This window comes from Taudactylus pleione, unplaced genomic scaffold (assembly GCF_031769625.1).
Source record: "Taudactylus pleione unplaced genomic scaffold, aTauple2 ptg000071l, whole genome shotgun sequence".
Classification (NCBI taxonomy): Eukaryota; Metazoa; Chordata; class Amphibia; order Anura; family Myobatrachidae; genus Taudactylus; species Taudactylus pleione.
This window is the reverse complement of record NW_028284473.1, coordinates 240,411-254,709: the sequence shown is the minus strand read 5'-3', so window position 1 is coordinate 254,709 and position 14,299 is coordinate 240,411. Positions and strand designations below refer to the sequence as shown.

Here is a 14,299-nt window from a genome sequence, read left to right as displayed (position 1 = left end):
GGCTACTGTAACATGACTGCTGTAACACTAATGGCTACTGTAACACAGATATTGTAACACTCACGGCTGCTGTAACTCATGGCTACTGTAACACAAATATTGTAACACTCAGGGCCACTGTAACACTCACAGCTACTGTAACACAGACTGTAACACTCACGGCTACTGTAACACAGACTGTAACACTCACGGCTACTGTAACACAGACTGTAACACTCACGGCTACTGTAACAGTCTCAAATATTTTTCATGAAATTAGGCAGAAACTGTAGTTTCTGCATAATTGTATTAATTTTTGCTATGTACTAAAAGCCAAATGCGGGATATTTCACAGAAAACTCCTGCAGAAGGCTAATTAGTGCTGCAGACCGCAGTCCCTATTACTCTCAATGGGGACTACGATCTGATCCCTAAGTATCAGGTTTGGCCCCATTAGTTCACATTATCTTCCGATTCCTCTCCCGCAGCCTCCAGCCAGCTTTGGCAACTGACACTGGGCCTCCGGCGTGCAAATGCGCGAGCCCCCACGTGCGACTGAGCTTCAGGCCATGCGGGGTTCGCTACAAGACGGGGCGGCTGTCGATGGTGAGTGACAGCTCGCCCTGTTTTGTAGGCGGGGAGGGGGGGTGGTTGGCCAAACGCAGGCGTTCCCAAAGGAACGCCTGCCGTTTGAGAGCGGCCCTACTGACATCACTAGTGATGTCAGTAGTGGACTTCCTGCTCTATTAGAGCAGGAAGTCCACTCGGGCTTGTGGGAGCCGAGACCCTACCACAGAGTCTCGTCGCAAGCTTGATGGTCGTGATAATCGTGACAGGTTCCAGGCCGCTCACACAAACTGTGGGTGGTCACCCACAGCTTTGCGAGTGGGCTGGAGAAAACAAAAACACCCTGATTCAAAGCGAGCGCTTGCCAGCAGCGATCGGCTCTGAATCAGGCCCCCTGTACGCACATGTAGTGTCAGATTCCCCTGGACAAGTCTTTCACAATTGTGAAAGACTGTTCCAAAACACTGGGGAAGTAACTTGCAGGGACAGCGGCTATCGCTAACGCTGTACCTGTGGGTTCACTTTAGTACATAGCGTGGATATCCTCATTCAAAGTAAAAATATCTGCCACAATACAGCGTGTTAATATTTGTGGCAGTGCCGTGATTAATAATACATAAGCCCCTAAGTCACAGTACTGAACTTTATAACTTTGTAACACTTTAATGTGTGGGTTGGAGGGATTGGGACGCAGTTAGTTGGATCTTAGCGCCTGATTCAGACCCGTTCGCTATCTGCGTACGCTCACTGGAGGTGTATGCAAATTTGTCAAAGTGACGCCACCGGAATTAATCGCTCGCCAAGGCATAAGCCAGCCCACCATGTCTTAGCGAGCGTCCACTTTGTGTATGCGTATGCCCAATCGCACAGGCAGAGCCGCCCACCAGCACCACGTCATCTCCAGGAAGTGTATTAAAACATTGGTACATCGAGCACCATTGCATGTGAACGCAATGCTTGAGGTAGCTTTACCCTACCGCAAGCATTGCGAGGAAATCACTGTAAAAAAAATGGCTGGTGACGTGTACTATGACGCTGCCTGTTAATTATGCACACCTCTAAAACGGCGTTGAAGCACTCAGGCACGCCTGCATTCGCATCTCCAACCCCCCATTATTAGTGTCCTGCCCCTGTTACCACCCACAAACTGCCTCTCCTGCCACTCATTACACTGGGCTGTCTTTGCTGGGCGAGCGAGCGGTATGCGATCGCAGTGAGTAGTTCGCGCACGTGCAGAATGAAGCGTGCGCATGTGCGTATGCAGAACATCAGGCCGCTTGTGAGCGCACGCATATAGCGAACGGGTCTGAATCAGGCCCTTTGACTTTGCGGATAGGTTGCACGCAGTAGGTAGCGCACGGGTAGTAGTTACAAAGGAGTCACAAATACATCTCAGACCGACCAGGGATACTAACAAATATATGTACTGTGATTAGGGTTACTATACTCTCCCTTTAATCAGAGACTCATATGAATTCCCCAGGTCCGGTGGCTGGCTGGCTGGCTTTAAGTCTGCGTTACTCCTGGTGTTAATCAGCCACAGAACCTGCGTAGTTCATATGAGTACCTGATTAAAGGGACATTATAGCAACCCTAGCTTGAAGGAGCTCAGTCATATATTGGCACAACACAAAAACTGGCATAAACCCTGACAAGATGCCAATCACCTTGTGTAAATGCCCCCTGTGTGCTATTATTCTCATACGTAAGATTTGTGAGAGGAGAGAGTTCGGGTGATAAACATATAATAGGGGATTGGAATACTGCAACGTGCGTGCCAGAATACTGCGGTGGAGGGGTTAATATCCCCACCGAATGCAGCAGCTCCTTAACCCTTTCAGCGAGGCAGCCCCGGCTTCTCACTCCCCGTACCAGGCCCTTGTGCTGCCCATTGTCATGAAAGCTCTGCACACAGAAAGGAAACTGATAGAGATAGAAGCTGATGGCGGCAGCAGACGTGAGGTAGGATGTCATTCTCTCTCGTTCCGTGAACAGATTGCTTCTCTTAGTCACATACTGGTTTATAAATAGCTCCTGCAAAAAAAAAAAATCTGTTCTCTTCCCCAGGCGTCAAATGGATTCGGCGGAGTGGTACCATGGGGGAGCCGGCCAGCCGCGCTGGGATGTCTGCAGCCAAGTTTACATCGAGACCACCGAGAGGACCTGCATTCACCTGGGCGATGACAAGGTGGCAAGTGAGTATAGGCTGAGAGTAGGGGGAAGGGGGGAGGGGGATGTACTGGAGCATCTCTGCTCAATGTGAACTACATGTGAGAGGTTGCACTACAGACCCCTGGGTGCGGATTTTGGGGGGGCTTTGTGCTGTGATAATCCCTATAGCCCTCACGTTTTCTGCATGGCTTCCTTCAGTATTTTGGGATACTTTTTCCAACATGAAATCAATGTATGTTCCCCACGTTAGAACTTCTCTGAGCCATTGGAAAGCTGTGTGTTTTTGTTTATTTTTTAAATCTGATTAATTTTTTATTTAATCATCCCATTTGTAATTCTGCTGTCTTCCAATAATGACCCAGACACGGACAGCAGAATAGCTCATGGGAGTCTCCTAGTTATGAAGCGGATGAGCCTGCAACAGGTTTTCCCGGGATGAAGGTCCCCTCTGGAAATGTGATGATGGTGTTTTTAATTGATATTGTGTTTCCCACTGGTCCATGGATTACTATCATTTATAATTTATGTTCTATTTAGCATGAACTGGACAGAAGTTCTACATCGAGGCAGCAGAATAAATTGGATTCTCAGAGGCTGTGATTGAAATGTCCTTAGCTTCCCTTACAGGTCACGAGCCGCGAGGTCTAAATTGGTTTTGATGTAAATGTCAGTAAATATCAGGCGTCCTGTGTCGTATTCAGATTCCTCATTAAATCTGCACCAGGGACTTGGATGACATCTCATGATCTCTATTCATTGACATACTCCGTCTCACTAATGCATTGTGTGTAGCTTTTGTCACTGAATTGGGGAATTAGCTGGTTTGTCCGAGTTTGACGTTGTTTTGTAAGTGTCTTCTGTTAGAACTCGTACATATACATTCATACACAGTTAGTACCGCACTTGCACTTTGTCTATAGATTATTATAATGAATTTTACTATATAGTCTGTGTGGTGCTAGGACACTGGGGAGCCGCCGGCAGATTCATGCAGGGGAGACGTCAAGGTTATCTCAAGGTCGTACCTGGGGCTTTGGGACTCAAGCTGCTATTGAGCTTTAAAGCCTGTAATATCTCTTGTTTTGTGAGTTTTATGCATTGCTTTCAGTTAGCGGTTTTACAATGTAAAAGTAAAATGACTCTTACTGTACATATTCACATTGTCGAACAGTATCAAGAACAGTTACTGACTTCCTAGTACTTTCTGTTCTTTTGACCTGAAATGGGGATTCTGGTAGACCAGTGGTTCTCGACTCCAGTCTCCGAGTACCCCCAACAGGTCATGTTTTCTGGATGTATTTGATCATGCACAGGAGAGTTGATCTATTTTGCTGGGTCAGTAATTATCCCACCTGTTTCCACAGACCTAAATCCTGAAAACATGACCTGTTTGGCGGTAGTTGTGGACTGGAGTTGGAAACCACTGTCATACAGTAAACATCTCATTAAGGGTATATGTGCGTAAGGCTGCATATACCTAACAGTAGGGGGCTTGCAGCCTGGAGCGCGTCTTCTACTTCTATCTAGTGCTTGCCCTTGAGCCGCCCTGGACATCTTTGTGTATATCAGTCACCAGGTGTGCGACCGGGACCACCGCACAGAGGCCCTGATTCAGAGCCGCTCGCTCTGAATCAGGGCGGTTTTTTTTTTTTTTTTTTTTTAAGAACGGCCTCCTGGCCACTCGTATAGCTGTGGGTGACCACCCACAGCTATAGCGAGAGGCCATGATGATGGTCGCGACCATCGGGCTTGCGACGAGACCCTTGTAGTAGGGTCTCGTGGCCACAAGCCCCAGAGAGCTTTCGGCTCAAACAGACGGTATGCCCCCTTTGGTAGCATTGACAGCACGCCCCCTTTGGTACGAGACCCGGAGCGACGGATTGCCCGCCGCTAGCCGGCTCCGTCGTGCGCATGCGCTCTGGGCTACCATCGACCCGGTTGCCAGCACTCAGCGCTTGCGACCGGGTCTGAATCAGGCCCAGAGCGCAGGGACTGGGCCATGGGCAGCAGCATTGCCACCCCACACCCTGCGGGCGCTCCAGTCGGGCACACTGAAGTCTAAGCAGCGGTGCGGGCAGGGGCGAAGAGACCTGATTACATTAGGTAAGCTGCACCTTTCTCGATCACCTTCCTCTCCCTTCATTCCAGACCGGCCTGGAGGCAGGGCGGGTAGGTGGAGATTTATGTGCTGCTCCGTACAGGGTGCTAGGTGCCCTACACGCCAACATACTTCCAGTAACGATCAGGCCAGCACTGTGTCCAGGAGACCTCAAGATGCCCGGCCAGTGCTGCACTTACCGGTGCCCCGCCCTTTTCAGGCGTCATCATGATGTTGCAGCTCAGGGTGTTGGGCCGGCACAGGGCGCATTTGTGCCCTGTTACGGCCCTGTCAGTCACAGTCCTCATAGGAAGATCACAGTCCTCATCAGAGATGCATCTGGGGGGCAGTCGGTCAGTGTGCTGGAGAGACACGCATGGGGGATTGCCGTTACGGTCACACCCTAAAGCAAGTTACATATTTTGCAACAAATGTGAGAAAAAAATTTGTGTCTCTATATAATGACAACCGGGCGCCGCCTTTAGACATCATCGCAAAGTTGGGACATTCAGATGTGACCTCATGCACCTAGCTCCAATACGCTATATGGCACGAGACACCCCGGCACAACTGAGCCGCTCTGAGTGGAGTAGCGTACCGTCTTTTGCTTTACGTTTTGTTTCTTATTCGCATCGTAGAAGCAGCGAAACATCACTGACCGTGTACTAGAGATGCTGGGCTGTGACTGTAACCTCACAGGAATTTATTTTAAATACATAGAAAGTTCCAGATGAAGCACAACGGTACCTGGCGCGGGGAAAAAGCTGCGGCCGCTGCATCGTTGCCCTTCGTATATAGATTCAGGCGCAATCACACACAGATGCACAAATATCGCTCATTGGGGTAGATGTATTATAGCGGCACTTAACGTGCCGCTATAACGCTTCCCGCTTCGCCTCTTTACCGAGGCGAAGCAGGAAGCAATACCGATGAGATGTATAAACATCTCATCGGCCGGAGAGGGGGAGCGTTAACTCCCCCCTCCGGCGCTACCCGCTAGAGACAGCAGCGCATCAGCCTAGTGCTATGTCTCTCTCCCGGCCGGCTCCACTGAGCATGCGCGGGATCTCGCAAGTATTGCGAGATCCCCGCGTGCAGTCATGGAGCCGGCAGCCGCCGCAGCAGGGGCAGCGCTGTCCCTGCTGTGGAGATAGGCTAGCGCCAGGCTGTAGCTGTCGATAACGACAGCTACAGCCGGCCGAACGGTCATGCGTTATGGCCGTTCGTGCATAGCGCCCCTGTCATTTACCGCCCAGACCCCCGATCATACATCGGGGAGAAGCGGTATCAGCGCACATAACGTGCGCTGATACCGTTTCTGGGCTTCGTACATCTACCCCATTGTATTTATCAGTAATTTTCTCGCTTCCAGTGGTTTTATTTGTGCGGATAAGACGCTCCTTTTGAGCGAAAAAGATGTTTGGCGCAGCTGAATCTCCCCGGTACCTGGCTCTTTGGCGTGACTGAAGACACAGGGTATGAGAGCACAACTGAACGACCTCTATCATGGAGTCATCTGGATGCTAACTATTCATATTTGATCAAGAAGGGTCAGATAGATATTACGGGGCAAATTCACTAATAGGTGTACCTGGCCAACGCATCCAGTCTGCCTTTATGACTTCATTGTTCCTTGTCTCTGGAAATGTCAGGGCCCTCTTAGGGCCGTATTTAATTGCAGGCGAACAGCCGTTTTCGGCGAAAAGTTCTCGCCAATTACGTAATTTCACCTGTCGGAACTTTCCGCCGTATTCAATTGCAAAGACTTTTCCCCTTGGAACCAGCGGAAACGATTCGCCTCTGAACGGAGGCAGAAAAAAATGCAGAATTGAGGGTTTGGGGTGCAAAGTTGCGGGAACACCCCTGCAGCCTTGGGACAGTCCCCCAAAGGTAAACTGCGTAAAAAAAAGTAAAAAAAAATACTTTAGTTTTAGGGGCAAAAAAAACAAAGTTGAGGGACAAACTTAAAAACTAGCGAAATAGACTCCAAGAGGTCCCGCAAGGATGCCCCAGGTGTTTTTGTGATTGCAGGTGCATGCTGAAGGTGCGTCTTTTAAAACCTCAGTTTAGCGATTTTTACCCATGCTTGCACCCATTTTCATGTACCCCAAATTAGCTGGAACTACTTATTTTTGGCAAAAAAAACTGCAAAATTTTATTCTTCACCACTTGTGCAAAGACGCTAAATAGCAGCATCTGAGATAATTTAAGTACCCCAAATACCTTCAGCAGGGCTATTCGGGGGTATCTATAGTGATCCCCCATGTCAGTGCTTCTTTTGGGGGGTGTCAGGCTGATTTCCCCAAATCTAACAGCACTTTTCGCCTGTTTGAGTTTCCCGGGATGCGTTCTTGCATCCTTTGCAATTGAATAGGGCGGGAACGAGCGCAATACTTTTCCGAAGCCGAAACCAGTGATGACGGTGGAAAGTACACCATACGAAAAGTCCGGGACTTTTCACCGGCAATTGAATACAGACCTTAGGACCTCATTCAGAGCCGGTCGCACAGAGTGTGCGGTCGGTCTGAATGAGGGGAGGACGTCTTGAATTTTCAAGATCTCCTCCTTTGCGGTGGTAAGGCTGTGGGTTAACACCCACAGCCTTACGACCGCCTAAGGTGATGGTTGTGATGGTCAAGACCATTGCGACCATCGGGGCTTACGACGAGACCCTAGTCTAGGGTCTCCCTTGTCGTAAGCCCCGGAGAGCTTTCGGCTATGTCTGAGCCGGAAGCTCTCCACTGACATCACTAGTGATGTCAGTGGGGCCGCTCCCAAACGGTAGGCATTCCCATGGGAACGCCCCCGTTTGGGCTGCCACTCCCCGGCCCGCCTTCCAAACGGGACGAGCTGTCAATCAACATCAACAGCTCGCCCCCTTTGGATTGAGACCCGCTACGACCGGCACTGTCGGTTGTAGCGGGTCTCACGCATGCACACGACGGCGCCGGCGCCATCGTGCGCATGCTCTGTGGGGGACCATCGGCGCTAAAGACCAGGTCTGAATGACCCCCTTAGTCTTTAGTGCCATGTGGCATGTAAACAAAGCCAGGTGGAGCACCCGTAAAATTGATCCTGGGGAGAACAGTGACCCACCTGAGGATATGGACCATCCCAGTATATATCCACTTAGGGACATGGGGCCTGCCAGTATACACCAATATTGGCCCTCTCAGTATACCCCCAAATGAAGACATAGTCCCTCTCAGTATACACCTATATGGGGTCATGGACTCTCTCAGTACACCCACATGGGGACATGGGCCCTCTCAGTATACACCCACATGGTGACATAGGCCCTCTCAGTATACCCCCACATGAAGACATAGGTCCCCTCAGTATACCTGTCAGGGTTCAGCCTAGGATCGGCTGTTGCTCACCTCTGCGTCGGCTACCCCTGACTTCCCGTGTGGTCAGACGTCAGGTGCGGCGGCGGGTGACGCGCTGAGGATTCTGCCTTAGGTGCTTGTGGACTTCCATGGGTGGCCCCTGTGTCTTGGGTATTGTGGTTCCCGTCATGGGCGCCGTCATGACAGTCCTTCTCATGTGACCGTACCTCAAACCAATGGTAGCATGTTCTAGGTCAGCTGACACTGTCCTCCTATCAACTGCTATCCCTGGGTATATAACCGGCCCCAGGACCCCAGGAAGTTGCCTGAACAACATTGTACTTCTAGTGTATGCTTGCCGTCACTTCGTTCCAGGTTCCCTTGTTGTTAATCCTTCCAGCGATTCAAGTACCATCTCCTTGTGCAACAGAGCGCCTATCATCTTGCCTGTGTGCTATTACAAATACCACCTCCTCGTGTAACAGAGCTTCTAACATCCAGCCTGTGTGCTATTACAAGTGCCATTTCCTGAGTACATCTGTGCGTCCAAACGTCCTTTGTGTACAATCACCACAATACCCTCCAGTGCGTAAGGAGTCGCACATTCTGTAAATTGTACACAACTCTGTGTACAAACACCGCACTACCCTCTGATGCGTCAGGAGTCGCACGTTGTGTACTTGGTACACAACTTTGTGTACAATCACCACACCATCCTCTGGTGCAATCACCATCCACCTCCAGTGTCAGTGAAGTTCCCTCCTTCTCTGTGGACTCTAGTAATTCCTCTGGAAACTCTCACCTGTGTGCCTTCACTATACCGAATGGTATAGAAACTGTACTTCTCCTAAGTGCCTCACTGGGCCATCGTGGTGTACTTTACTCCAGTTCCCACTTGTATCAGATATCCCGCTTGGAGGGGTCACTGGAGAACACCTCTCTGCAGGTTAGACTCTGCGCCTTTGGTCGGGTCTCGCAAACATCAGATACTTGTGGATGAGGAGAACATATATCCAGGCCCCTCGCCTCCGGTACCTTCCTTACCCAGGGACCTCAGCTTTCAACCCCTCAGAAGGGGATCACTTAGAGCCCAGCATGACAGTTTGTTCAGGCCAAATGGAAGCTTCCGGATCCCAAAGTGCTGGGGCATTGCAGGATCTTGCCTCTCGAATGGATAACCTGGAGCCAGCTCACCATCAAGTGACTTAATACTTTCAGGAACTGTCTGGGCAGTTAATTGTTATCCAGTCAACTCTGGCTGCGCTACTCCCTTCTCCCTCAGTGTCTGCTCCGTCTCCAGTTCAACTACCGGCTCCAGTAACTCCAAGATCTCGTCTTCAATTGGCTTTCCCTGAGCATTTTGATGGGAACCCGAGACAATGCAGAGGCTTTATCAACCAGTGCGAAATTCAATTTGAATGCCTGCCACAGAACTTCCCAACATCCAGGTCAAAAGTAGCCTACATTATTTTGCTCTTATCTGCAACTGCTCTGGATTGGGTCTCCCGGTTATGGGAACGAGCAGATCCTCTAGTGTCCATTTATGACAGTTTGATTTCTTCTGTTAAAAGAATCTTCGACGAGCCAGGGCGTAATGCTTCGGCTTCTTCATATCTCCTTCGAGTTCGCCAAGGGACCTGGTCCAATTCCAAACAATCTCAGCTGAATTGAAATGGAATGATGAGGCTCTCAAAGCCGCCTTTTTACATGGACTTTCCGAAAAAATTAAAGATGAACTCACTTCTCAGGGTCTTCCAGAATCCTTCTCTGTGGTAATCTCCCTGTGCATCAAAATTGATTTACGCCATAGGGAGCGATAGGCAAGTAGAGGACGAGAGGATCGGTTCCGGAATCAATGATTTTCTGATGCATGTTTTTCTGCATCAGCAGTGAATAAGGAAGAACCTATGCAGGTTAATAAGTCCCGGTTGTCCACCGCTGAATGGACCCATCGATTCCAGGGCAAACTCTGCCTTTATTGTGCTGCTCCGGATAATATTCTAAAGAATTGTCCTCTGCTTGCGGAAAACGCGAGACCCTAACTGGTTTTAAGGGCGTCCAGTTGGGGATAGTTATCAAGCCAGCTCATTTAATGGATAGTCTTTAATCAGTGTCTCTTTCCCACAAGTCCAGAACAAGAAATTTTAAAGCTTTGGAGGATCCTGGAGCCACCGAGAGTCTTTGGTATGATCATTGGGCATTCCAGTAGTTTCTCTACTCAACAAATCGACCCTCTTAGGGGTAGACTGCAACATCATTCTAGGGGAGTCCATCTCCTCTGTTACTGCTCCGGTATCACTTCGTGTTGGATGTCTCCATCAAGAAATGCTTGAATTCTTTGTCCTGCCTAAATCCTCCTACAAATTAGTTTTAGGTCTACCTTGGTTGAAACAACATAATCCTACACTAAACTGGTGAAATATGGAAATCCTGGTCTGGGTTCCAAATTGCCTTCACCAATGTTTGTCCCACATTCTTCCAGTACATACTCATCAAGTTTCTTTAAAACCTTCTGTTCCAGATCATTTGAAAGTTTCTCCGGCGCTTTGCCTGCCAGAACCTTACGAGGACTTCTCTGAAGTTTTCTGCAAACAATCTGCAGACAAGTTACCGCCTCTGGGAACTGCAGCATAGACCTTGTCCCTGGGAAATTGCCACCTCGTTGCCGAGTTTACCCTCTTTCTGTTCCAGAGACTGCGGCATTGTTGGAATACATCAAAGAGAAATTAGCCAAGGGGTTTATAAGACCATCCTCCTCACCTGACAGGGCTGTTTTTTTCTACGTAGAAAAAACAGATGGAGGTCTCAGACCATGCATAGACTCTCGTGGCCTTAATCAAATCACCATCACAAACCGGTATCCTCTGCCTGTCATCTCTGAACTTTTTGATAAGGTCCAAGGGGCTCAAGCCTTCACAAAACTGGATCTCCGTGGAGCTTACAATTTGATTCGCATCAAGGCAGGGGATGAATGGAAAACCGCGTTTAATACTCAAGATGGCCACTTTGAATACCTGGTGATGCTCATTGGTTTATGCAATGCTCCCACAGTTTTCCAGGGATATGAAAATGAAATTTTTAGGGATGTTCTATATAAATTTGTCATGGTCTGCTTAGACGACATTTTAATTTTTTCCCAGGATTTACTATCTCACCGCTGTCATGTTCGAGAGGTTCTATCTCGTCTTCTGAGTAATTTTTTAAATGGAAATCCTTCCAAGTGTCTTTATGAGCAAACCTCTGTGCCATTCCTCGGACATATTATCTCAGGGAAATCCTTAGAGATGGATCCAGACAAATTAAGTGCCATCCAAGGCTGGCCTCAGCCTAACTCCTTGAAGGCCACCCAACGTTTCCTGGGATTTTCAAATTATTACAGAGGATTCATCTCAAACTTCTCCTCGTTGGTTGCGCCAACTAAAAAAGGAGCTAGTCCTTCCCATTGGACTTTCTCAGCGATACAAACATTCTATAACTTGAAAACAGCTTTTTGTACTGCTCCAATTCTTCACCAACCTCAGCTTGATACACCTTTCACCCTGGAAGTGGATGCTTCACCAGTAGGTGTAGGAGTGGTGCTGTCCTAAACAGCTGAAGATGGGATGTGAATTCTTCTTGCAAAAGTTTTCCCCAGTGGAGAATTATACTATTGGTGATCAGGAGTTACTGGCGATGCGCTTGGCATTGGAGGAGTGGTGCTATCTTCTAGAAGGGGCTAAGTTCCCTATCACTATTATTACAGACCAGAAAAACTTGGTATACCTACAGAATGCTCATCGTCTAAACGCCAGACTGGCTCATTGGTCCCTGTAATTTTGCTAGATTAAATTTTAAGCTTCAGTTTCGTCCTGGTGTTTTAAACAAAAAAGCGGATGCCTTGTCTCGGTCCTTTTTATCCAGCCAGGAAGAAGAGGATCAATCCCAAGTTTGTCCAGTTCTAGAACCTCTTGTTTTTGCACCCACTCAGCCTCTGACTCCCCCACTTGGCAAAATCCTAGTTGCTCCACAACTGCATAAGAGTTTACTAACTTTGGACCATGCCTCCCTCTTTGCGGGACACTCGGGTATCCTCAAGAACTAGAAATTTTTACAACAAACTTACTGGTGGCCGACTATGAGAAAAGATGTCCAAGTCTTTGTTCTGTCTTGTGTCAAATGTGTCCAGCACAAGTACCCCGCTATAAAGTTGTAGGTCCTCTACGTCCGTTACCAATTCCAGTCCATTTATCCATGGACTTTATAACGGAATTGCCTCCATCTCAAGGGCATAATACTATCTGGATGATTGTGGATCGCTTCTCGAAGATGCCCATTTGTCCCTCTTGTTGGTCTCCCTTCTGCTCCATAGTTGGCAAAAATATTTATCGGCTATGTCTTCAGACTACATTGATTGCCCAAGGAAATCGTGTCAAATCGAGGGGTACAATTCATAGCCAAATTTTGGAAAGCATTATACACTACTTGTGGTATTAAATTAAAATTTTCTTCCTCATAGCATCCACAAACAAATGGTCAAACTGAGAGGGTGAATAAAGAGCTGGAGACCTTTATTAGACTCTTCGTGTCCTCCTCACAAGATGACTGGATCAATCTGTTGCCTTGGACTGAGTTTTCTCACAACTTTAGGTATCATACAATTTCTGGCTCCACACCATTTTTTACAGTCAATGGTAGACATCCTTGAGTACCTGATTTCCAAGAGTTACCATCCGTTAAAGTACCAGCTGTGACCAATTTGGTAGCCTCATTTGCAGATTTATGGAAGAATATTCATTCCTCGTTGAAAAAAGCCTCAAGTAATTACAAAAAATTTGCGGATAACAAACATCTTGCTGTTCCTCTTCTGAGAGTGGGTGATTGGGTATGGTTATCACCCAAAAACATTCGCTTGAAAGTACCCAGTATGAAGTTAGCTCCATGGTTTATTGGCCCATACCGCATTCTCAAGATAATTAATTCTGTGGTGTATAAGCTGGAACCTCAGTTAAAGATCTCAAATACTTTTTATGTTTCTCTTTTACGTCCTTTAATTCTGAACCAATTTCAGCATTTCTCTCCTAAGACGCCTCAAGTACGAACTCAAACAGGCGTCAAATTTGAGATCGAAAAAATTCTTGACTCTCGTCATTGATTCAATTGTCTTCAGTACCTTATTGACGGGAAGGGGTATGGACCCAAAGAACGGGCATGGATCAAAGCTTCCAGTGTTCATGCTCCTCAGCTTGTTCGAGCTTTTTAGAAGATATTTCCCAATAAGCCTTGTGGGTGTGCGGAGTCCACCCTGAAAAGGGGGGGTACTGTCAGGGTTCAGCCAAGGATTGGCCGTTCTTCACGTCTGTGCCGGCTTCCTCTGACTTCCCATGTGGTCAGACATCAGGTGTGGCGGCGGGTGACACTCTGAGGATTCTGCCTTAAGTGCTTGTGGACTTCCATGGGCGGCCCTGTGTCTTGGGTATTGTGGTTCCTGTCATGGGCGCTGCCATGACAGTCCTTCTCCTGTGACAGTACATCTAACCAATGGTAGCGTGTTCTGGGTCAGCTGACGCTGTACTCCTATAAACTGCTACTCCTGGGTATATAACCGGCCCCAGGACACTAGGAAGTTCCCTGAACAACGTTGTACTTCTAGTGTATGCTTGCCGTCACTTCGTTCCAGGTTCCCTTGTTGTTACTCCTTCCAGTGATTCAAGTACCATCTCCTTGTGCAGCAGAGCATCTAACATCCAGCCTGTGTGCAAATACAACTACCATCTTCTTGTACAACAGAGCATCTAACATCTTGCCTGTGTGCTATTACAAATACCACCTCCTCGTGTAACAGAGCGTCTAACATCCAGCCTGTGTGCAAATACAAATACCACCTCCTTGTGCAGCAGAGCGTCTAACATCTTGCCTGTGTGCTATTACAAATACCACCTCCTCATGCAACAGAGCATCTAACATCCAGCCTGCGTGCAAATACAAATACCATCTCCTTGTGCAGTAGAGCGTCTAACATCTTGCCTGTGTGCTATTACAAATACCACCTCCTCGTGCAACAGAGCATCTAACATCCAGCCTGCGTGCAAATACAAATACCATCTCCTTGTGCAACAGAGCATCTAACATCTAGCCTGTGTGCTATTACAAATACCATCTCCTTGTGCAACAGTAC

General features: G+C 48.1%; 1 protein-coding gene across 23 annotated transcripts in view; it reads left to right on the top strand.

Moving 5' to 3' along the window:
• Positions 1 to 14,299, top strand: part of OBSCN (obscurin, cytoskeletal calmodulin and titin-interacting RhoGEF) — a 646,947-nt gene that overhangs the window by 554,998 nt on the left and 77,650 nt on the right. For all 23 annotated transcript variants that reach the window (XM_088467488.1, XM_088467486.1, XM_088467498.1 and 20 more), the window contains one exon: positions 2,614 to 2,741. In XM_088467488.1, the coding sequence (XP_088323614.1) occupies positions 2,614 to 2,741 (128 nt within the window). The remainder of the gene's footprint in view (positions 1 to 2,613; positions 2,742 to 14,299) is intronic.